The sequence below is a fragment of the Mixophyes fleayi genome, chromosome 9 (assembly GCF_038048845.1).
Source record: "Mixophyes fleayi isolate aMixFle1 chromosome 9, aMixFle1.hap1, whole genome shotgun sequence".
In the NCBI taxonomy this organism is placed as follows: domain Eukaryota; kingdom Metazoa; phylum Chordata; class Amphibia; order Anura; family Limnodynastidae; genus Mixophyes; species Mixophyes fleayi.
Genome location: NC_134410.1, coordinates 128,645,208 through 128,670,734, shown reverse-complemented (window position 1 = coordinate 128,670,734; position 25,527 = coordinate 128,645,208). Strand labels below are relative to the sequence as shown.

Sequence of the window (25,527 nt, the reverse complement as noted above, 5' to 3'; positions counted from 1 at the left end):
GTCTCCCCCTAATTCGGGCGTTTCCTGGATATTCCGGTGGAATAGGCAACCAAACTACGCCATGGGCAGTACTGATGCTCAGTGTATTGTAAGCACTATAATGACTGTCTGAGGTACGTTTGACTGAAGGAGATAAGAACGAAGGAGAGAAGCTGCAAGTATTGTTCAACAACATTGCCTGAAGAAATGTGAGGTATATTACATTGGTCACTCTTTAGCATGGGTGATGTATGCCTTATAATGTGCACCACCGTGAAATATATTATTACTTTAGTGATGTCAAAGAGTGACAAATATAAGGATATCTTTCATAGCTGTTTATATAATGTCTTATAACAAGTCTTATAACAGGATCATCGCCCTTTTCATCACCTTTTGTGCACATTTTGCAGACAGACACTGATACAGCCAGCAAAAGGAAACCCTCTTCTGAACGGGGCTGATCCCTCCTAAATCCCTCTTACTATTCTGCAACTGTGCACAAGACTCTGCTCTAAGCCAATTTTTAATCTGCTGCTCTGGTCCGTTATCCCTGCAAAAGATTTGCATTAGCCAGTAATTCGTCTGAACCTAGATTCGCGCTGTGTCTAATCTCTGGAGTAGAGATAGGTATCTGTACTTGGAGGGTGAGCGTTACCCGTCATGCCTGATTAACCCATACACTACCATGCTGCTTGGCACGTCACTCACACCATCTATCATCATACTGAGGGGCATAGGTAAAAGAATCCCCCAGTAATCTACTGGGAAGTGTTCTGGATGCACCTCATTAGTGACTTCAAAGCATGCAAGATCTATAATACGCTGGAAATAACTTTCAGTGTGGGCAGACCATGCCAAGTGTCCCCACCCTGGATAAATAATGGGCACTATAAATGTGAACATTGTTCAGGTGGAAGTACTACATATTCCTGTGCTGACAGATTGTGAGGTTGGGAAACCCTCCTCCCCTTAGACGAACAAGAACAATTAAGCTCTGAAGACGCTGTATGTGGATAATTAGAGGAGGAGTGCGCCCTCCTCTCCTCACTTCAACCTGTTAACGCCAGCACAATGAGAGCCGCCATTTTACTCTCTGGAAAAGCGCTAGAGTTCAAAAGCGTCAGTGTGGTAGGTTAGATTTACACCTAAAAAAGAAAAGTGGAGGTGTTGCTATAGCAACCAAACAGAACTTCGCTATCGTCCACCCCCACGTTTCATTTTTGGAAGGTTTGGTAATTCTATCCCTTTGGGCGGTATTCAATTGTTAGCGAGATCCCCGGAAAAACGAGCGCTCAAAATATATTAGCGTTAATACGGTAGTTTACTCGCTGAATTCCCTGAGCTGCGAGATGAAATTCAGCGAGTAATTACCGTATTAATGCTAATATTTTTAGAGCGCTCGTTTTCCGGGGATCTCGCTAACAATTGAATACCCCCCTAAGTGTCTTTCCAGGTTCGGACTGAAGGTCAGCATGGATAAACCAGCGCCTCCCAGTTTCATATAGGAAACTATATTGAGTTTATATTTTCCTCTCATGTCCTAAAGTCATTTTCCAAACTTTTTACACTTAAAGACATTTATAAGATTAAAATAGATGAATATAAAAATGAATTTATGGTATAGTGTATACCTGCCAATATTCCCGAGAGTAAAACTGGGACAAGCAATGACTCACTCCAGATCTTCAGAGTCACCATGAGGCCTCACTTACCATAGTCACATCCTCGTTTGAAGCCAAAATTCAGGACTGTTCTCAGGTATGACAGCGGTTATTCTACGATACATCTGCCTATTGCTTTGTGACTCTCAACCTAGTTGCAAAGTCAGGAGAGCTAAATCCAAATTGCAAGAGGCTGCTTACAATCAGCTATACAGGGTATCTATGCTAGTTAGCACAAGTGGAGCAGTGAACATACTTAGTTACTGACCTCTAGTATCTCCTCACATCCCCTGGGTGAGGATATTATTCATACAGCATGCAGATATAAGGCAGTGAGATGCAGGTATAAGGCAGTGGGATGCAGATATAAGGCAGTGGGATGCAGGTATAAGGCAGTGGGATGCAGATATAAGGCAGTGGGATGCAGGTATAAGGCAGTGGGATGCAGATATAAGGCAGTGGGATGCAGATATAAGGCAGTGGGATGCAGATATAAGGCAGTGGGATGCAGATATAAGGCAGTGGGATGCAGGTATAAGGCAGTGGGATGCAGATATAAGGCAGTGGGATGCAGCTATAAGGCAGTGGGATGCAGGTATAAGGCAGTGGGATGCAGCTATAAGGCAGTGGGATGCAGTGGAATGCCTTATGATTTTGGAAAATAAGTTGTAGAAACATGTGACGTTTATAACAGGGAAACTGACTATAATGCATCAGTGTTTGAGGTAATTTACGTCAGAATACAAGAGCCTGACAGAGTGCAGTGCTACACACAACCACTAGAGGACGCATTTCCCCATCAAGCACCGCACCAGACACTTACATGGAGTAACGTACTTCCAATCGCAACATGGCTTCCGTTCTGCCAGTCTCAAAATGGCGTGCCTAACCTCAATTCTATCTGCGACAAAATAACGGATGAACCGCAATCATTGTTTGTCGTTGTATCGAGTTAAAGGAAAGGGGGGGTTAACCATCTTGACGCCTCCACCCCGTCTATCCACTCGCGCGTCAGACAACGTCAGTTGTCAGGCGACAAAAGCTGGTGTACGCCAGAAATGGGCGCGAATTCTTTCAAGTTGTAGCCGCGCCCCCCCAACAACCATTGGATAATCCCGTGCATATTTAATTTTTATAGCTTCACCATGTAATTCCATGGATATATGTAAATAAATCAGTATAAATGTGCTTTATAACGCATATTGAGGAAGAATGGAGATAGTAGATATAATACCTATCATAGTTAAGGTCTCACAACGAAGTCGCTATAACATTACAAGATGACAACGAGAGGTGACATATATACACCTGCAGCCGCCCATACAGCCGTGTTGTATGAAAGGAGAGAAGGTTAGCACTCCCCTTGACAAGGATGGAAGAGGTCCCAGTGGCCTTTACAACACATATACGGTTAAGGCATTGTCACTTACTTCGTGGCATCTCTAACCAAGTTTTTTAATGTATGGAGCTAGACCCTGGCTGCCATGTTTTTACCCTGGGAGTAGCACAATACTTTTAAAGCAGACTTGTCAATTCTCCCTGAACTAGGGGTGATCTCCCTGAAGAGTCTGACATTCTCCCTGATACTGAGCCAGTACAAGACATATCTGTGAGGAGTTTGTATGTTCTCCCCGTGTTTGCGTGGGTTTCCTCCGGGTGCTCCGGTTTCCTCCCACACTCCAAAAACATACTGGTAGGTTAATTGGCTGCTATCTAATTGACCTTAGTCTTTGTCTGTGTGTGTGTTAGGGAATTTAGATTGTAAGCTCCAATGGGGCAGGGACTGATGTGAGTTCTCTGTACAGCGTTGTGGAATTAGTGGCGCTATATAAATAAATGGTGATGATGATGAGGACATGGTTGGCTTCGCCATCTGTGGCAGGATGACACAGTTCAGAAATTGTTTTCCTATGTCCATGTATTGATGCCTATGGAGGTGGCCATTTTCATGGAGACCAAGATTTAATCAAAGACTGACAGGCAAGACAACATGTCTTCAGTAATGGAGACAGAAATGTAAAAGACACTTCAGTCTCTAGAGATTCATTAGCTTCTTTTCTTTAACGCATAGTTGCTTACTCTTCCGGAATGTCCAGGAGACTCCCACATTTCTGGGAGACCTCACGGGAGAGCAGGGCAACCTCCCGGTTCTCACCCCTGAAATAGATGTGATGGGCAGGGCTTAATGACACAAATATTGTCATGTTAGCCCCGTCCCCTGCTGTAATTGGCCAATATTGTGACAATCGTTTAGGAGGTGGGGCCAAAATGATGCAATTCGCCAAGCCCCGCCCTCACACACACCTCCCCCGGGATCTTCCTGAAGCCAACGAGGAAAAGTTGGGAAGTATGTTTTAAAGAGAAGAAAATGGAAGTGGCCTACTGACTTGGGACAAGGCATCCTGATATAGGACTGGCCTAGGAGCAGGGACAGGCTGGGTTGGGGGGTACTATGGGGAGCCCACTATGGGACCAACCCAGGGAACATATGCCCCCTGACCCAGCTAACCTGTGTATGGAGCTTATGTATCACATGTCCATCAGTGATGTCACTTGTCCTTTAGAATTATGACATATAGCTGTGATTGGGCAACAGCGGCCCTCTGGGGCCCCCAGCTCCTTCCTGCCTTATTGTCAGATGTGTTTGTTATAGCGTGTAACACGTGTGTAAGATGCTGCTGATCTGTTATTACAGAGAGGTGTCCCCTTATTTGATTAAATGTATTGTTTTACCTTATTTCCGAGATGAAGGATGTGTGGCCCCTGTGAAGGTTAGAGGGTCATCAAAGTGTATCAGGTCACCCATCAGTGCTCTATAGTGAGGTCACATGTCCATTAGAATGATGTCACTTGTCCCTTAAGGACACAATAAAGACCAATTCCTGGCGCTGCAATCAATATATACCTAATATATATATATATATATACACACACACAAATATATCGCCTCTAAATTTGCAGTAAAAAGGGAACTAGCAAACACAAATTATATATATATATTTAAATATTTATTTAATATCCTTTAAATTTTAGCCCCTTGCCTGCTAAGGGCAAGTGGGACTCACTCTGTACATGCTGCCCAAATCCGCAGAGGGCGAGTGCCACTGCTCCTACAACTTACAAGTGAAGCCCCAGATCACTGCCCTCTGGTGGGTGTCTTGCAATGCTGCAGCCGAAGCCCCTTTTCACTTCACTAGGATGCGGGAGATGCTCACCCGGGGGTCCGGGAGACCTACCCAGAATTCAGAGATAGTGGGCAAGTAAGTAAATAATAGTCGTAGGTGCCTATTTGTACCCATGGCACCGCTATGTCAACACCTACAGACAGGGCACCATTTGTAGCGGGATCCTCGCAGCTTTTAAGGAAGCTGTGAGGTTTTTTTAGTAAAAAAAAAGTTCTAATATTCTGGAAGCGCTGGTTTTGGAATGAAACAATTTCTGGGAGATGCTTAATTCACCCGTATAATATTACATTGGAGTCACAGCTTTGTCTGCCAGTGAGACACTAACAGAATATCAGCATTATCCCTTTATACTCATATTAAGAACATTTTCTATTTGTCAGCATTGTATACTCCCTGTAACATTACTCAGTTTTATGAATTACTAATCGGTTGTGTTAGAGACCTTCTTTATATCTATAGTAATCATTATTGGAAAATGGGCAAGCGTGTATTTCAATATATTGAATATATTTTAAGTATTTTTATAACAAACGCACACATCTATCCATATCTACATCTATCCATGTACGCACTTTTTATATTATACATCGTTATTTTAGAGCAGTATTCATTATCTACCTGTACACTAGAATGAGGTCACTTTACAGAGCGGAAAATACAAATAGACACTGAAGAACATGACGTTATCATTTTTTTTTTTCTTTATAAGGAACGATTCCAAAAAACACTTCAGCGCCCTGTGGTCATCTACGGATGGGACGGACGAGTGTTAACATGGAGTGCAGTAGGACCTGTTAGACACCGGTGTGACCGTGTAATTTGCGCAAATCGGCTGCAGCGACACTGAACAGACGCATTTGCTGCTGCAATTAAACGTTGGAGCCAATCTGTTCCTGCAAAAGTTTTCAAGAAAGAAAACCTGTTTGACATTTGGTCTGAGAGTGACCAACGGATCCCTTTAGTATGACTGCAGATTAAAGGAGGACGAGAGCCTGTGTCCCAGGTGTGGTACAGGTATGGGGGAAAATACCTGAATAGTGAAACCGCAAGTAGTTTGTGAAATCACAGATTGATGTAAATTGTGTTATACACAATTATTGAGAATGTATTGTGTCCCGATGCTGCACATCAAATGTGATATCAGACTGGGTGGTGGCAGGGGGCTGGATAACCACACCAATAAGTGCATAAAGAGCTATACTGTGCATCCCATCTGTACGACCACCGGCTAATGTGTAACGATCCTTATAATCATATAAATATACTCTGAACCACTGCCCATGTCGTATCTGTATACTAATCCTGTTCCATACATCTAAAGATACCTCCCAGAATACACACATCTCGCCTCTACAATCTATTTTGAATGCACCCGATAAGACTAATGTTCCTTTTTCTTCTATAGCTGCTGCGCTCTGTCATCCCATGTATTGGTTGTCTGTTTTACAAAACCCAATAAAAATACTTCTACTAAAATAGATGGCAATTAAAAACCTGCACCAACATACATCTCTTAACTTGCCTCAAAATCTCTCCCAAAATCAACCCCCGACTCTGCCCAAGAGCTGAACCTCTAATCCACATCCCACCCAGTCAGGTCGGACAATGACCATCGCTTCACCTCCCCTCGTAACCACATCTCACTCCCAAATTCAAGATTTCACCCGTACTGGCCCTAACCACTGACAAATCTCCCTCATTCCATCAGACTATTCCCCAACTCCAAACACTCTTTGAAAACCAACCTGTTCATTAAAGAACAACTATCATCCTTCGTCTCCCCAGAATCTTGCTTTACCCCCCTCCCCCCTCCCATTTTGATTTCTATCCCCTTACACGAACTCGCCCTGTATCAAACTTTTGTCTGCCCCTTTCCCATTAGATTGTAAGCTCTTGTGAGCAGAGCCCTCTTCCCTCCTGTTCTCATTACCTATAACTTTGGCTACACTGCTGACTTCCTCCTCGGACTCTCTGTCCATTGTCTCCACTCCTCTATTGTCTTCTCACCTTTTCAGTGGCTGTAAACCTGTTAGTTGCACCCACACTAATGGGCACAGGTTACAACTTGCGCTGAATATACCCCTTCACCCCATTACCCATCTATCAGTAGCTGTGTTGAGAGGTGTAGTGTTATTTGTATACTGTATTGTCCTGTAGTCCCATGTACACGTGTGGGACTCTATAAAAGGATAATTAAGGTAATAACCACCTTAGGTATTTATGACAAAGGAAGGGGAACAGTTTCACAGCAGATTTCCCTAAATAATGGTAGATTTGGTAATAACTGTACATTGCAAATAGGCTTCTACTTAAGATGTTTCATATCTGCATGGCCGGTTACCTTGACGTGATATACAAATAGCACAAGTAAAATGGATAATTTAGGCCTATCCTGAAAACAAAGTGTTGGTTAATTGGTTTCTTCATCACAAATACTATATAAACCAGTGTTGGCTAACCTGTGACACTCCAGGTGTTTGTGAAACTACAAGTCCCAGCATACCCTTCCAGCAATAAGCTGCTCTTTATTGGCAAAGCATGTTGGGACTTATAGTATCACAACACCTGGAGTGTCACAGGTTAGCCAACACTGTCATAGGCAAACTGAGGGGGAGAGGGGGGTTGTCTAGTGCCTGGAAACCCCCCATCCCAGCCAGGGGCACTGTATGCTAAGCCAAGATAATGGTGATTATTTTAATTAAAAGCCATTTAATTGGGAACTAGAATATCTGAAAGGAAGAGCCTTGGCTGCACAGAACTATAGGGCATGGAGGATCCCGATTGGAGGACACACAGGAGCACGACAATGGCAGCTAACAGGACAGAGGTCATTAAATAAAACAATTTCACTTTTTTTACCTAGTCACGTAAAAACCCACCTCTTTATTACAGCTTATGGATCTGTATGTTGTCAGAAAAAAAAACAAAAATAAAAACAAAATCACAAAAATATATATATAAAAAAAAAACAAAAAACAAAATCTGAAGTAAATACAGAGTCATGCCATAAGCATTACAATACTATGAATTTCCAAAATACAAAAAACAGCAGTTGCTTTTTACACTGAAAATCTTTACAATGGGATGCGATGCTCAACATGTCGCCCTCCCGTTCCCACAGTTAACCTGGAAAAAGAAACGGAGGAGAAAAGGGAGAGGGAGAAAGATTAGCACGCGGCAGAAATAAATTTCACCGGTCCAAGGCCGAACGAATGGTATGGTACCCCTGTGGCACCGGAGAGGAAGGGTGCAGCGTGCGTTAGAAGATTGCTCCAGCAGGGGAAACGCATCACGGGAACGCGCTGCAGTGTCTGCGCCGTAGTAACTCCTAGTTACTGCGCTTGGCAATGCAAAACGCAACTATATGTCCATAGAACATGATAGGGGCCCTCCGCTACCTGCAGGACCAGCAACAGAAAAGACTAAATTAAGATTCAACCGCACCCTTATTTGGTCACCAAAAAAAATTTTGTTAGAATTGCATCTGATTTGGAGAGAAACTGGGGGAGGGAGGGGGATAGAGATGGGGAACGGCAAGACGCTTTAAAGTCTCGTTTTCGCGATATTTAGGATGACTACGACATAAAAAAAAAGAAACACCCCTAATAAAAGCCTGGAACATGTGGGCAAATTTAGACCAGTAGTGATTAAAACTAAGCAGATCCCAAACAGAGGTAAAAAAATAAAATTTAAATGAACAGAACTACTTTAGAACAACTATTAATTGGACTTATGAGCGCTGAAATTCTGGGACGGAGGAGCAGGACCAGATGAATGCTCACCCAACTGCTCGCCACCATCTTTGGACCAAAGGAATTCGTTAACGTAGACAGAGGGAGACAGAAGATAACTTTGGTGTGTGCAGAGTGTAGTTGAGAGTCGTTGGCACATTAACGCGGATAAAAGTAAAGGAAACAAAAATGTCACGGCTGCTAAATTATCCTTCTTGCTCTTTGTTCTAATTTCACAATAACGAAATCAAATTTCATGTTGGATAACATTGTGTCCCTCCCAAGTAAAGACGCAGATTCCAGATCAATTCAACACTGTTGGAGAATATGGTGTCCCGGGGAAAAGGGGGGGAAAATCGAGGAGGATGAGAAATCTCCGGATGATACAGTCTAATAAAAGGGGCTGGAGGAAGGTTTAACAATCGCTCTTCCACAATTTAATGGTCTTGTCATTCTCTAGTGCGGCGGAGGCGATGATGTTTTCTGTTGGGTGGCAGGCAGTTGAAATGACGACATCTGAAAAACAAAAAAATGCATTTAAAATAGAATTTTGATACACTAAAGCAAAGACAAAATTTTTTTAATTGTACTACATTTATACACACATAATAATTAAATGACAATAGAATTTTTTTAACACCTAATAAAAACGAGGGTCAGCAAGCATATTCAAAGTGAGGTCCTCCACACAGGTATGTCTTGTGCATTAATTAAGCGTTGTCGCGCTGGACTGTTCTAGTTAATTAAAATTATAGCTATTATGGCCGCAAGAGGGGACGGTGACTTAGAAAGAAGTGCGATTCTCAGGGTGCATTTTGTAAGAGCTTCAGTGACCAGGACAGTCGACCTTGTTAATGTTTCCTGAACAGCAGCATCTACGGTGAGGTCGGCGTGGAAGACGGAGGGAAAATTCAGGATCGTGATATCGGTGCAAGAGTTGGAAAAACAGACGAACAACTGCAGATCAATGGACTGCAAATGTCATCGTGTGATACAAGCAGCCGATTTAATAAAAAATGAGAACTACATAGAGGAGAATCACCCACGCACCGGGTGATACACGTTTGCAAGTTCAGTGGTGCACAGAGCACCGGCAATGGGCTACTGGAAGCGAAGGACGATGATGTGGTATGATTGATGCCCCTTCACTATGTTCTTGACAAACAGACGAGGACACGTATGTGGCCAACCTGAAGGACTCTGCAGCCGACTGTGTTTACAACAGTGAAGGAATCTGGTGGTTTCCGTAATGTGGGGCTCATTTTCCGAGTATGATTTTGGCACAGTCATTCGTTTAGAAGGCAATGTCAATGCCTATTGTTATTTAAATGAAACTAAAATGATCATCTTCACCCCATAATTTAGCATTTGTTTCCCCGACACGAATGATGTCTTCCAGGAAAATAATTCCCTACTTCTACAGAGAAAGTGTGGGCGCCAATTGCTTTGTTGACGAAGACTCCGATGGGCCCCCACGGGCCATGATCTCCTCACTCAGCGGATCTGAACACAATTGAGCATTTATGAGATATCCTGGAACACACAAGACAGCACTTTCTACCATCAACCAGGTGTCAGACGAGTAACTTCTTTGTGGATAATGGTGTTAATTCCTCCTGCCCAATTGCAGACATTGGTAGACTGTGGCACAGTGAATGACTTTCTATTAGTGGTTCCAATTTTTTTTTTATACACATAAAAGTAAATATATATAAAAACATAAAATAAGCAATATTAAAGGTATCCCCAAGAGCTGGGATCGCTCCTGTCACGTCTCTTTCTACACGGTGTGTATTCGGTTGTGATCACGCAGACGTCTCCAGAATTCTGCTAAACCTACTATATAAATACACATTGATTCACACAAACACCTTATAACTATTTCTATGTATTTTTTCATGTCCTACTTTGCCGTCACACTGGTCCTTACCCGTATGTCCCTGTAATTTCTGCACAATCTCCTTAGTCTGGAGGTTCCAGATATAAACCAAGTTGTCTTCTGATCCAGAAACAATCCACTGAAAGACAATGGCATTTGTTATAGCTCTTCATAATATTCCGCAGTACAAATAGCTACGGATCAGCCTCATTTGTCACTAACAAAACCACAGGCGCCCCCTAGTGGAGACGGTCACTGCCTGACTCACAATAGGCCATAGGAGAAACCAGTAATTACTATAATTAAGTGTATATAGTTCCCTTTGTCTATTGGACATGTATTGCATTGGTACGATTCAGGAATAAATCATTTGCATGAATGGTGAATGAATTCATCTGTCTGAACATTTTTTGTTGTATTATCATGAATAACTTATATTCAATAAAAGGTCCATAGTAAAAGCAATTTACTATTTGAGAAAGGAAAGTTTACAGCTATTTCCCACATTCCCAGACGGAGCCTCGGTAAACGGTGTTTAAAGAAAGAAAAAGGTACGAAACCATGTAGAGTAATCAGTGATGAATAGTTTGGTTTTATACAAGAAACAATGTTAACAGCATTTTCTTTACTAAAGCCATTTTTGGTGATATATTTATCATTTGAGTTCATTGAAGTTCTTCATTTCCACCATAATGACAGCACTAAGCAGTAATTAGTACATGAATTACCTTGCCACCAGTAACGGAAAAATTAGCAAATATGCAGTACTTCTCGTTCTTGTGACAGGTGTACGTCTTCAGGCACTGGAACGGGAAAGAAAAATTGTCTTTAGCAATCAACAGGACCGACACACACAAGACATGGTGTCAGGAAGCAGCACAGACGGATCTTGTAACCATACATCAGTAACTACCACTACTGGGGTCTGCGTTACAGGCAAAGCATCCAATTTACCTTGGACTGAAAAGAAAGTTACAGAGGGGACCATATCAATGAGACTGGAGACTAAGGCCCGATTCACGTTTGGACGCAACTTGTGCTTAAAAAAACGAGCTCGGAATTTGAGCGCAGTGCCGACCAGATTCAAATTCAAGCGGATCTCAAGATACGTCTCAATGTGAATCTGGGTGTAAGTACGCTCTGCTTAAATGTTATCAGACTGCAGGATACACACAAGTCTATGTACAATAAAAGGTCACATCACAGCGTATGCAAAAATACAAATAATAAAAAAAATATAATGCTATAAAATAAATTAACTCATACTATAATCATTAAAAGAAACGTGTGTTTTAAAACTATATTCTAATTACAATAAATACATAAATCATTTTTATAGTTTCCCGTACTTGCATACAAATGTTCCTTGCTATCTAGTGGCAAGCGTACGTGTAGTTTTTAAAACAAAGATGATGGCGTGACAGTCATCACTATCAGTCGGCACTTACACCTGCCTCGTAGCAGGGGGCAAATGATAAAAAAAAACAAAAAACACAAAAAACAACCCCCAGGACTTGAATCGGCCGCATCTGTTTGAGAGCTCTGTTCCTGTATATACCCTACATTCATACGCGCCTTTCCTTCACGTTGTAGGCAGTCGCAAGTTTAATTTGCATTCAGACATGAATTGTGTTCATTGGCATAAGAGAATGCCTTATCTGAGTGGAGTTTGTATGTTCTCCCCGTGTTTGCGTGGGTTTCCCCCGGGTGCTCCGGTTTCTTACCACACTCCAAAAACATACTGGTAGGTTAATTGGCTGTTATTAAATTGACCTTAGACTCCCTCGGTCTGTGTGTGTTAGGGAACTTAGACTGTAAGCTCCAATGGAGCAGGGACTGATGTGAGAGGGTTCTCTGTACAGCGCTGCGGAATTAGTGGCGCTATATAAATGGTGATGATGACACACACACTCACACACACTAATAAGCAATATAATTACTGACTGCACAAACCGCTCTATAAACCACTGTATAACACTATAGATTGCTCAGGCACTAATCACGGTTTAATGATTAGTACTCGCTCCATGAAATGGATTGTGAAATCAATAGCAGTTCACAGACCCTCCAGGGAATAATTGAAGAATATTCCTACAGACTAATCAAAGCCGACATCCTTTAACATACATGTTTATCAGAGCAGGTCACAATAGCAGCCCATTAATTTACCTCTCCGTCACCGATATCCGCAGCTGGGAATACTGCTGGGATATCGAGTTACCAACACAACAGATGCTGTGGACTGTGCAGCCCACAAGACAGACGCTAAACACCATCTGACAGACTCACCTTCCCTTTGCTGTAGTCCCATAATTTAAGTGTGCTAAATAAAAAAAGGAAAAATGAAAACATTTTTATAAGTATTGTACATTTTACTATAACCTCAACTAACGAGATAAAACGGACACGTTACATACAAAATCCTTATTCATTTACGACCGTCGGCCTCACTATTAAACATCACAACTTTTAAATGGCAAAATAAAAAAGTCAGCAGCTGGAAGCCAGACCTGGAAATCACGGATAACGGCAAATTACTTTTTATGTACTTACTTGTCTAAAGTGGCTGCTAAAATATATTTGCCATTCGGTGAAAACTTCACAAACGATACCGGAGGATTGTCATCATCTGAGAGTAAAATGATCGATACATCACTAAATAATAAAAACAAAATATATCCAATCGCAACCCCCCCCAAAAAAAAAAAACATTTGTTCCTTACCAATCAGTGTTTTTAAGCACTGTCCCGATGCGGTATCCCAAATTCGGCTAAATGATATAAAAAGAAAGAAAACGAATTCAAAAGAAGAATTGATTTGTGGCTCATGTTGTGCAAACTCCATACTTAAATTGTCACAATATCTAGGCTCGGGCTCCATTTAAAAATGCTCTTTTTTTTGGGAGAGAGAGAGGAGGGAGAACCAGCAAACAACTCTAGAAGCCTAAAAGGGAAGTTTAGCAGCTGTCACTGACTGCGTTACCCCCACAATTACCAAGAGGTGTTATGTGTAAATTACAGGTATATTAAATAAAATCTAACAAGTGTTTTCCGGTCCCACGTACAGATGATACTGTTGCATATTAAGAAAAAAATAAATGAGTAGTAATCATATGATTTATACACCAAAGTGGGCAAGGAAAGGTCACGTGTGTTGTATTTAGATTTCAGCATTACTATATTGAAGAATAAGGAAGTAAATTGGCTTCGTGAAGAGAGCGATTAACTCACCAAAGACCATCATAACTACTAGACACAATGAGGGAACCGTCGCGATTGAAATGCACCTGAAACGAGAGGGACAGAGTCACGTGCAGAATATAAAAGAAGGTGACATATACTAATTACAGTCTTTGTATCGTATCCTCGGGAGGAAACGTCCCCAGACAGAGAGAGGTAAACATGATAACCTGGGCTGATAAAACGTGGGTCCCAAATCTAGCAGCCTAACGCAGCGGAACACCAACATAACAAGGGAAGATATGACGAGCTTGTTCTCTGCTTGCCTGGCAGTTAGTGTTTATATGCCGATATATATTGTTGTATTCACTCATAGACAATGTTGTGCTAATTAGGTCTGGTTCAACGTGTCCAATAATTCAGCGAAGAGGAACAGTCCATGGGGGAAACGGCTTCACAAAGGAAGGAGCGAGATGGGGCTCAGCTCTGCTTTACAAATACATCATTTCAAAATAACCTTCTGTTCAGTTCCACAGCGACACATTGGAAATTTAAAGGGCGTAAATGAAAATTAGACAGCTTACTAATTGATGTTTTTATAAGCTCAAAAACGAAAAGATAAAATGATGTCTTACAGCGGAGACGGGGTCGGAGTGAGCCGGCAACGTCTTCAGACACTTTCCGGTCTTCACGTCCCATATTCTGACACTTTCATCAAACTGGAGAAAGAAACACATGATGTGAACACACTATACAGTCGCCAGTCTCAGTATTACTTCCCCCACCTGGAGTACATTAATATAACGTAGAAACATAGAATTTGACTACAGATAAGAACCGCTTGGCCCATCTAGTCTGCCATATTTTAACCTATGTTAACCTCAAACCCTATTTGATCTACTATTTGATCCTTTAATCTTTCTTAGGATATCCTTATGTCTGTCCCAAGTAAGTTTAAATTGCTCTACTGTATTAGCCTCTACCACCTCTGACCAGGAGGCTATTCCACTTACCCACTACCCTTTCTGTGAAGCAGTTTCCTCTGAACCTACTTCCCCCAGTGTCAGTACATGTCCTCGTGTTCTAATACTTCTCTTCCCCCCCAGTGTCAGTACATGTCCTCGTGTTCTAATACATCTCTTCCCCCCAGTGTCAGTACATGTCCTCGTGTTCTAATACTTCTCTTCCCCCCCAGTGTCAGTACATGTCCTCGTGTTCTAATACTTCTCTTCCCCCCCAGTGTCAGTACATGTCCTCGTGTTCTAATACTTCTCTTCCCCCCAGTGTCAGTACATGTCCTTGTGTTCTAATACTTCTCTTCCCCCCAGTGTCAGTACATGTCCTTGTGTTCTAATACATCTCTTCCCCCCAGTGTCTGTACATGTCCTCGTGTTCTAATACTTCTCTTCCCCCCAGTGTCAGTACATGTCCTCGTGTTCTAATACTTCTCTTCCCCCCAGTGTCAGTACATGTCCTCGTGTTCTAATACATCTCTTCCCCCCAGTGTCAGTACATGTCCTCGTGTTCTAATACTTCTCTTCCCTCCAGTGTCAGTACATGTCCTCGTGTTCTAATACTTCTCTTCCCTCCAGTGTCAGTACATGTCCTCGTGTTCTAATACTTCTCTTCCCCCCAGTGTCAGTGCATGTCCTCGTGTTCTAATACTTCTCTTCCCCCCAGTGTCAGTACATGTCCTCGTGTTCTAATACTTCTCTTCCCCCCAGTGTCAGTGCATGTCCTCGTGTTCTAATACTTCTCTTCCCCCCAGTGTCAGTACATGTCCTCGTGTTCTAATAATTCTCTTCCCCCCAGTGTCAGTGCATGTCCTCGTGTTCTAATACTTCTCTTCCCCCCAGTGTCACTACATGTCCTCGTGTTCTAATACTTCTCTTCCCCCCAGTGTCACTACATGTCCTCGTGTTCTAGTACTTCTCTTCCCCCAGTGTCAGTACATGTATTCATGTTCTAGTACTTCTCTTCCCCCCAGTGTCAGTGCATGTCCTCGTGTTCTAGTACTTCTCTTCCCCCCAGTGTCAGTGCATGTCCTCGTGTTCTAATACATCGCCTTCTATGTAGAATGTTTCCCTCCTGTACCTGGTTATAACCCTTGATACTCATGAGTTTCTATTGTGTCCAATGTTATAACCACTATCCATCGCTTACCACCACTGCTGTACATGGTTACACCTAAAGTAAATATGACTGGAGGAAGCACAAAGAGGAAGTAAATTAACTCTATATTCTAAATAACACCCCCCTCCCCCCAAGTTGAACTCGTTGATATTACTCACTTATCGGGATTCCTAGCGAAGGATTATGTTACAATATGTGGGACAATACTGTAGATACACCTGTATTATTCAGGGTGTATTGGGGAAAAGATCAAAGTGTTCATGATTTACAGCCCCCAATATACTGTACATTGCGTCCAACAGATTGTACAAATAACTAGGTCATGACCAAAACAAAGAAACAGGACTTACTGATCCAGACACGATGAGGTTGGACTGCGGGTTGAAGTTGCAGCAGAAAACATAGTTGCTGTGACCCTTCAATGTTTTCAGACATTTCCCCTGAGAAAGAGACAAAGAGTCAATGAATGAGGCCGTACATCAAACACGCAGTCGTCCCCTCACCCTACATAGGTCAGATAGTAATACAAATATTATAGTCACATTACATCGCGCTGCTAACATCAAACAATAAAACCAAATACACAATTATGTACTTTGTACAGAACCCAGAAATAAACCCGTGGCGTTCCCCCCTCTGTCGCCGGCGCAGTGACAGCTGCGGGCTGAAGCTATATACGTATACCGCCTCTCTCCGTTCACCAGCGTCTCAGGAGGTCACCGGTCCTTAGAGACAGGATAGGCAGTATCGTCATAACGGCAGCCTCCGCTGTCTGCATCAGCGCAAGATGCTCTTTAAAATCAGGTTGTGATATTTTAGGAAACCTTTGAAGGGAGAATTTTTTTATTTTATTTTTTTAAATAAAACCCATTACAGTGAGCAGCACTGAATGAGTTATGTAAAAAAAAAAAGAGGACAGGGACTCTGAGAAAGCCAATGGCCACCAGGTTAGGTGTGAGCACCATTCCTAGCTGGCTGCGCCAACAAGCAGACCGCCAGCTACGCGGCCAGGCACTACTATAGAGCAGTAAAGTTACACAATCTCAAACATTTATATATTGCAAGCTGTATAGGACAGACGTCTATTCTGCTGGGTCACTCTCTCTGCATGTACATGGGCCTGTTGTACATATCTGGGATGGTCAAGGATGGTAACAGCATTATGAAATAGTATATATAATTCCTGGAGACACACGAAACCGCAGGGGGGATTGAACAGAAACACAACAAAAAAATAAAATAATAAAAAAATAAAATAATAAAAAAAAAAAAAAAAAGACAAAACCGCAGGAACGCACCGAGCTGACATCCCAGATTTTTAGTGTTTTATCATCCGAAGCGGAAACCAGGAGATTGGAATCGGAAGACCAGGCGACATCTGATATACCCTAAAATAATCACAAAGACACGTCAATCTCTACATGATTACAATACGGTTTTCAGAGCTCATCCCTGCAATTTGCAATTGTTTATAGAACAGCCGAGTAAAGGTGGTCTCTGGAGGGAGCGGACCCTGCAATTGTTGATCTGCCGGGGAATGAGAAGCTTCGCACATTAACGTGTTTACACCAGAGTCTCCCTCCAGAGATTGTATCGCTTTACAGACAGAAATATCAGGAATATAATGACATCCTCCACGTACACAGCACTGCAGGAACCAGGGGAGAAGTGGGGGAAGTCATGGCTCTTACCAGCTTGTGTCCAGATATGGTCTTCTCAAACTTGCCATCGTACGCACCCCAGATTTTAATTAATTTGTCAGCCGCTTAAAAAGAGAGGGAAAAAAAAGTATGCACTTAAAATTATTCTGAAAACGTTAAAGCAATGCAATATAAACAGGTCAAGATCAGTGAAAGCATCAGACCTGAAAGTCTAGAAATAAAGGTCACTGTCGCAGTTTTACTTGTAGATGATTCAGGATTTTTTTGGACATTATTTACGGTCTTAATTGTCTTCTACCTTCAGATGACTTATGGGTTCCCTCCAAAAAATTTTACTAATCACATTGTTCTTTATACATGTAGCTATATCACTAGGCAGATTTATTATCCACCTGCTGTGCTCTCTGCATCGGATACATTGTTTCAAGAGAGTAACTTTTTGTCTGCCTGGTGATATAAAGACATGGCTATAAAGCACAGGAACATGGAGCAGTGGGATTTAATACATGTCGCAGGCACAAGCCAACAGATGAAAGTGATCTGGAATTGGGACAACTCCGGCAGCAGCATGGTGTCACAGCAAACAGATACTGGCTTTTAGTGTCTAAACTGTACACAGAAAACCACATAATCTCCTTTATCATCAAATTTATATTGCTTTGTGGGGACAGTTAAAGCTTTCGGGGTGGCAGGGGCCATTCTGGACCGTTCCTCTATCCTATGCTTGTTGCAGGCAGCCTGTAATACTCCTTCGGACAACTGTCATTTATACAGAACATAGACAGGGCAGGAGCCGGTCCCACGAGTCAAGATAAACCTAGACAAATATACACTGGTACTTGGAAGTTTATCTGTATAGGACAACCTGTTACCGACTGATTAAAAAAAAAAAAAAAATCTTGCTGGCCCCTAGATTTTACCGACCAGCTCCTGAATCCTATATTAAACTTTCCATCGCTGACTTATATAAGCATCAATACAAAATACATAAATCAAGATGCTCAGACACAGTCCATATGATTTTGGGGATAAAGAGCCGTTAACAAGGGTCCATCTACCCACTCCTGTGGGTAAATGTATCATACCCCGGTTTTGTCAAGTCCCGCAAGTTCGGCCTCTTCACAGCTTAAATTTAAAGCGGCGTTGCCTTGTAAAGGGAAACTTCCCTTTACAAGGCAGTGCCGCTTTAAATTTAAACTGCGAAGATGCCAAACTCGCGGGACTTGACAAAACCGGGGTATGATACATTTACCCCCTGATGTACCAGTACCTGCCCACTATAGCCAAACATTCACCCACTTATATGGTACTAATATCATGCCAAGACATAGTTTAACATGTTTGATACACTGCAGGCTATGTACCGACAGCTATTTAGGCTGTGTAAGGCTCTCTGCAGTGTCATGTAATAGTCTGATAGGAAGACAAGTCAGGATAGGGAAAAATGTTTCCACCACAATGTTCAACTTAATATTTGGAGCTACGACAACTTGCTGAAACGGTTACATATGTAATTGTGAATAACACTAGTAGTTATTCTATATTAAGCTACTTGGACTTTAGGTTTGGGGTTTTACAAAGTCAAAGTTACTAAAACCTGGAAACCAAACTGGCTTAATACACAGACAGTCCTGCCACACGGTGCAGGAACTATACGTAAGATTCCGGCATCACCGGCATGGACGTACTTAGGATAAGAAAACGCAGACACTTACATGAACTGGCCAGCCACTCCCCGTTCGGACTGAACTTTACAGAAGACACCGCCTTTGTGTGACCCGCGAGGGTGAACTTTAAAGCATAATTAGGTTTTACAGGACTGGGCTAAAATGAGAGTAAATCAGCTGTTAGTATAGTATGAGCTGGTCAAAAGACGGGCCCCTAGCCTCAAGTCAATGGAATAATGGTAGGAAACATTTAGGGATTTGAACCAGCATCTGCAAAAAGGCAGACTAGGTAACAATGACACATATTCGCAGTAATACAATCTGCGTGTATTGATACCAGTGCACCGGACAATCATTGTACAGATATGACATATAAATGAATAAAATAGCATCAAAATAAAGAGACCTAAGCATTATAATTAGCAGGTACGAACGCCAGACGTACAGCAAAAAGTAAACATAAGACATCACGACAACAAGGTGGTACAAAGGAGACATGAGACATAGGGCAGGGAGGACCCTGTCCCTGACAGCTTACATTCTACCGGGAGGGGGTAATGAGAAGAGGTATACATACATGGGGGGGGGTGATTAGATGTGGTGGACAGAGGAAGTAGACGGAGCGGACATGAGGATCTAGGAGGAGGGGGAAGGGTAAGCAAGCGTAAAGTATCAAGTACATAGCATAACATGGAACCCAAAAATAGGTATCAAATAATAACATAACAAGCTTCTCGAGAAATCAAATATACAAGTAAAGCCATCGGAGAACATGGCCAACAAACTGCCCTTTTTTATTCTTCTTTTAATACATAGTATGCTGTTATTACACTGTTCAAGGCTTTTATTGCTAGCCTTTGCAGTGGGACGGTATTGGGAGACGTCCTGATCACATGTTTGGTTACCCAGACATAGTGTGTGTGTAGTGGCTGCAAGCCAGGGTCTTATGTTTACAGTGTGTTAGTTACAAGTGTATGCAGAGTGATCTAGCATAAATCAGAGCTATAACGGAGTTCAGGAGATAATAAGGTGATCACCAGTTTACCCCATAACAATGATACAGGAGGACATCATCCATCACTCTTCTGCAAGTCCCATTACCTCCATCTCAAGCATCTGCTTGTACATCCCCCAACACTCCCTAAAAACCTGAGCGTGGATAAATTCACTGCGGATTTAATGAACCACTTGCAAACCTTGTCTCTCATTATGTTCAGTCTGCTCATCTGTAATCCCCCCCCCCCCCTCCACACCGACTGCTTTCCATGCGTCTCTACATTGCCCCGTGTTCCTCTCCTCCCTCCTACCCTAGATGTACTCCAGCCACCCCCTTCTTCCTCCCTGCCCATTATCCTTATCTAACTCTGTTACCCGCCTGGACCGGTAATCTTAATGTAACTTTAATTCCTATTACCCCCGTCCCTCTAGAATGGAAGCTCCTCTGCCCTATGTATCACATCTTTCCAGTCTCTGTCCTTGTTAGAGGTGAGACAGCCACATATGCTGGGTGACATGATGTTCACAACACATCTGCAATACTATTAAATGTTACAGCGCTGAATCAGCGAGAACAGGCTCCCAGGAAAAGTTGGTTGTCTTCCACTAGCATCTCTGCCCACAAAATGTCTGTAGTAGCACAAGTCGCCTGGGGGTGCACAAGCACCCTAGTGAAGCCCGTAGACCTTGCGGCTTACCGTAACTGTACTAGAGAATCAATGTACCCCACTGCAGATCCCCAATCAATTTCAAGTGAAATATTAGAATATAGAATATATTATTCACATTTATATTCGATACAGGAGGAGGGAGCTACAGACCTTGCTGGGATTTGCGGAGGATGACGGAGTTGATTGTGTTTTAGACGATTCAGTCTCTGGTTTCTTCTCCTCGGTAGCCATGGCGCACAAAGCGGAAAGAAGTCACGTGATGTACGGTGATGTCACCACCCACTGCGCAGGCTGTTCTGGAAACAGACGAACATATTTTACATTCTATACATATCGGCTTTACCGTATGGAACACATTCATGAAACCGCCATTAGATTTTCAGCTCACGTCTCAGACCATCTCTGAAAATATTACTAGAAAACAGGTCCCATACAACCCCCTACCCCCCAAATCTGAGACTCAATGTGCAGCAAGTTCGTCAAATAAGTGTCATTGAAAAGTCAATTACCCCAGGCCAGGGCTGTAAAACAAACGGCTGAAACATTAGCAGGCTGCGATGTCTGCCTCACATTCTAGTAGCTATATATTCTGTGCTGTAGCATTTATGATGTAGCCTCATCACATCCTCAGCACAGATTGTACTTCCAGTTAGGTAAACCTGTCTGCCAACAATGTAGGGCTTATTTTCAATATTGCATTTAGGTACAAAATTTGTAGTGAAGCACAGCAACCAATCAGCAATTAGCTTTTATCTGTCTCCTGACTCATGTGCGTGAAGGAGCTCATTTCAATTTTCAACACGGATGCATTCTTATCACTTTACCAGGAAGTTTCTACCTTGTAGTATTCTCCGCAAGTCACCGACTTACATACACCTCAGTATTATAAAGCATGACTGTAGAAATAAACACACTAAGTATCACATGTAAAGCTGGCCAGACACTGGAATCTTGCCGCTCCGCTGCCACATACGTGGGTGACAACACTGGGTGAGATCCGGCATTTGGCGCTTGTGACAACCGCAGAATCAGTTACAGCTTTTGGAAGATGAGCGCATTGAAGCCAATTGCGCTGCCCTTTCAATCACATTTACTAAATCTCCCAATAATGACCCTATTGCTTTCAATAAGATTATCAATGTCACAGCGTGTTGCCAGCTTAAGTCTTTGCTATGGAAATATTCAGATACGACCCATTAAGGTTTACATTATTGTTCAGTGTTACCCTGACAATCCTCCACAACTGATCAGATCCACATGCAGTAAACAAAAGACTTAAGGGGTCTATCAAGCCGTAAACCATGTGGAAACTGCTGTTTCTGCATAGTATAGGCATTTTTAAGTAACATCTATTTAAAGAAAGCCTAACGTAGGAGCTATCAGAGATCATCATCAACATTTATTTATATAGCGCCAGCAAATTCCGTAGCGCTTTACAATTGGGAACAAACATTAATAAGACAATACTGGGTAATACAGGCAGACAGAGAGGTAAGAGAACCCTGCTCGCAAGCTTACAATCTATAGGACAATGGGAGTTAGAAACACAAGGGCATGTGCTACATCATATTGCACAATGGACCAGCCAGACTGCAAAGGTAAAAGTACTGAGTGGGCTGTGTGTGTTGCAATGTTGGTCAGAAGGTTGTTGTCTTACCTTAGCAGTGTAGAGGCTGGTAATAGGGTAATCTAGGGAAATTAAGATGATGGTTGAGGAAGATCATAAGAGATATCTCCGGCATTAGGCTAAGAATCGCATTAAACCACAGTCCCCATCATTTTCAATGGGGACTGCTCTGGGCCAATTTAACAAGCTGCAAAAAGCATGTACCGATGGTAGATGGCGTTAGTCGTTCTGCCCTATATGGAGAGCATAGAGGCAGAGGGATATTCAGACCCTTATCCAGCAGTCTCTGTGCTCTCCCCTCTGTTATCGAAAATGGCACCGCACAGTGAGGCAAAGACATCGCCGGGACAGACTTATCGGCTGCGCTGCCACGGGATGTTCTTAATCAACGGCTGCGTATTATCATCCCTTATCAATACGGGGACCTTTTCGCTCCTTGGCTTAAGATTATCACCCTATGTGGATGACACACACATTTATATATCCTCACCAGATTTTTCACCATCTATTTTGGTCCGCATTAATATATATATATATATATATATATATATATATATATATATATATATATATATGTGTGTGTGTGTGTGTCATTAGAAGTAAATTCACCACCGCAAACGTAATCTATTCATGCTAATAAACAGAGACTATCTACCTGATGACTCTTTCTGCTTCTCCACGACAATGAGCCCTACCTCTCAAGCTCACTGTCTGGGTGGCATCCTTGACACCCACAGCTGCTTTTTGATCCCCAAATAAAATCTGCATCCAAATCATGTTACATACATCTAAGAGTGTACACGTATCTCACAGAAGTCCTTGCAAAAGCTTTAACACAAACACTAAATCACAGAACCCTCCCCTACTGGTTTTCCCCTAACCAGAGTTTGCCCCATACATATTTTGAATGCAGTGACTAGACTAATTGTTGCAAAACATCCTTCCTACTTCTGCTCCGCTCTGTCAGTCCCTATATTAGCTGCCTGTACTTTATTAAACAAGTAAAAATTTTACTTACAAAGACATCTACACACACACACAGGGGGTATCTGCAGCCACACACAGGGACAGGCCCCAAAGGGGGGGGGGGGGGGGTCTACAATCGCACACAGGGGTCAGGCCCCAGATGACGGGGGGATCTACAGTCACACACAGTGGCACAGGCTCAAGAGGGGGAGGGGGTCTACAGTCACACATAGGGGGTCAGGCCCCAGCTGGGGGGATCTACAGTCACACACAGGGGGACAGGACCAGAGGGGGGATCTACAGTCACGCACAGGGGGACAGGGGAAGAGATCTACAGTCACACACAGGGGGACAGGACCAGAGGGGGGGATCTACAGTCACGCACAGGGGGACAGGCCCCAGGTGGAGGGGGGAAGAGATCTACAGTCACACACAGGGGGACAGGACCAGAGGGGGGATCTACAGTCACACACACACGGGGACAAGCCCCAGAGGGGGGGGATCTACAGTCACACACAGGGGTACATCCCCAGGGGGGGGGAGGGGGGAGAGATCTACAGTCACACACAGGGGGACAGGACCAGAGGGGGGATCTACAGTCACACACAGGGGGACAGGACCAGAGGGGGGATCTACAGTCACACACAGGGGGTCAGGCCCCAGATGGGGGGGAATCTACAGTCACACACAGGGGTACATCCCCAGGGGGGGGGGGAGGGGGGAGAGATCTACAGTCACACACAGGGGGACAGGACCAGAGGGGGGATCTACAGTCACACACATGGGGACAAGCCCCAGAGGGGGGGGGGGGGATCTACAGTCACACACAGGGGTACATCCCCAGGGGGTGGGGGGGAAGGGGGGAGATGTCTACAGTCACACACAGGGGGACAGGACCAGAGGGGGGGATCTACAGTCACACACAGGGGGTCAGGCCCCAGATGGGGGGATCTACAGTCACACACAGGGGGACAGGCCCCAGATGGGGGGGATCTACAGTCACACACAGGGATACATCCCCTTGGGGGGGGGGAGAGATCTACAGTCACACACAGGGGGACAGGCCCCAGATGGGGGGGGAATCTACAGTCACACACAGTGGCACAGGCCCAAGAGGGGGGGGGAAATATACAGTCACACACAGGGTGACAGGCCCAAGAGGGGGAGGGGGTCTACAGTCACACACAGGGGTAGGCCCCAGGGACATATAGTTATAGTCACATACGGGTCTCTCCCTCTGCGGGCGGGGTGCGGGCCGGGTGTCTCGGGTAACAGGCAGGGTACCGGGTGGTGTCTCAGGGTACCGGGCGGGGTCTCAGCTCCCCGGCTCCCGGCTCATTGAATCCGCAGACACTGGAAGCGAGGAGGGCGCGCACCAGGCCAGTAAGTGGAGCTGCAGCCGCGCATGCGCAGAGCCGGAAACCTCCGCCGAAAGGCGCCTGCGTGAAAACCGTCTGCCGTAATGTCAGCCTGCGCATGCGCACACCGAAGCGCTCGGCGTGGAGCTGCAGGGAAGGAGGATACTGCGCATGCTCCCTTCTCTTGCCGGCCACGGTGGGAGTTACTGCGCATGCGGCGTCTCCACATGAACAATTGATTGCATGATGAAAGGTGAGGGGCGGGGTTTGTTGCTGCACACGAGTGAAATATGTTAATGAGGGTCTCCATAGGGTACAGCCCTATATAAGCTCACTGTCAACCTTATATCAGCACACTGTCAGTGTATACATGAGTCTATATACTGGCATCATTAATAGTACTTGTGTCTTATGTCTGCTCCATCACAGATCTACACCAAATGTCAGTAAATTAACTGACATCAGCTCTTCTCCCCCCCCCTCTCGGCGGCCCTGCCCATGACCTGAAATGTTGCACTTCATATTTAGCATTACCATAAGCAGAGCGGCCTTTTCAAGTGAGCACCTGTCTGAGTAGGGATTCCTGCACCTGAAAGGACCATGGGAAAGCTTGGTCTGGCCAGAAGGCCGGTAGCTCGAAAGCTGGAAACTAGTGCCCCTGGAGTGGTGACCCAGGGGTGCTCGACTTCACCTGGGGATTGGCACCCTCACTTGATGATGGCATAGAGCACAAACCCCACTTTGGCTACCCACTCTTCCTTGCCCTGGCCTTCTGGCTAGGCAGGAACAATTTTTACCCTCTCGGCCGGAAGGCTGGGGCCGCTTTGCACG

At 43.8% G+C, this 25,527-nt stretch overlaps 1 protein-coding gene and 1 non-coding gene across 3 annotated transcripts; one reads left to right on the top strand and one right to left on the bottom strand.

The window, feature by feature from the left end:
- Positions 1-2,971: 2,971 nt before the first annotated feature.
- On the top strand, positions 2,972-3,101 carry LOC142102662 (U6atac minor spliceosomal RNA). The gene has a single exon (XR_012679315.1). It is a non-coding gene; the product is annotated as a U6atac minor spliceosomal RNA (small nuclear RNA).
- Positions 3,102-7,691: 4,590 nt separating this feature from the next.
- Positions 7,692-24,768, bottom strand: WDR5 (WD repeat domain 5). 2 transcript variants are annotated; one of them, XM_075185727.1, is made up of 14 exons: positions 24,564-24,768; positions 20,896-21,041; positions 19,127-19,235; positions 17,442-17,515; positions 17,049-17,138; positions 16,101-16,190; positions 14,253-14,336; positions 13,669-13,724; positions 13,162-13,208; positions 12,992-13,067; positions 12,728-12,761; positions 11,167-11,241; positions 10,490-10,577; positions 7,692-9,075 (listed from the first exon to the last, which is right to left on the bottom strand). In XM_075185727.1, exons 2-14 carry the CDS (start codon positions 20,974-20,976, stop codon positions 8,975-8,977), a joined length of 1,005 nt encoding a protein of 334 aa, XP_075041828.1. In that variant the 5' UTR covers positions 20,977-21,041; positions 24,564-24,768; the 3' UTR covers positions 7,692-8,974. The 2 variants fall into 2 exon arrangements, with proteins under 2 accessions (XP_075041828.1, XP_075041829.1); XM_075185728.1 differs by having other exon boundaries at positions 20,896-21,036.
- Positions 24,769-25,527: the final 759 nt, after the last annotated feature.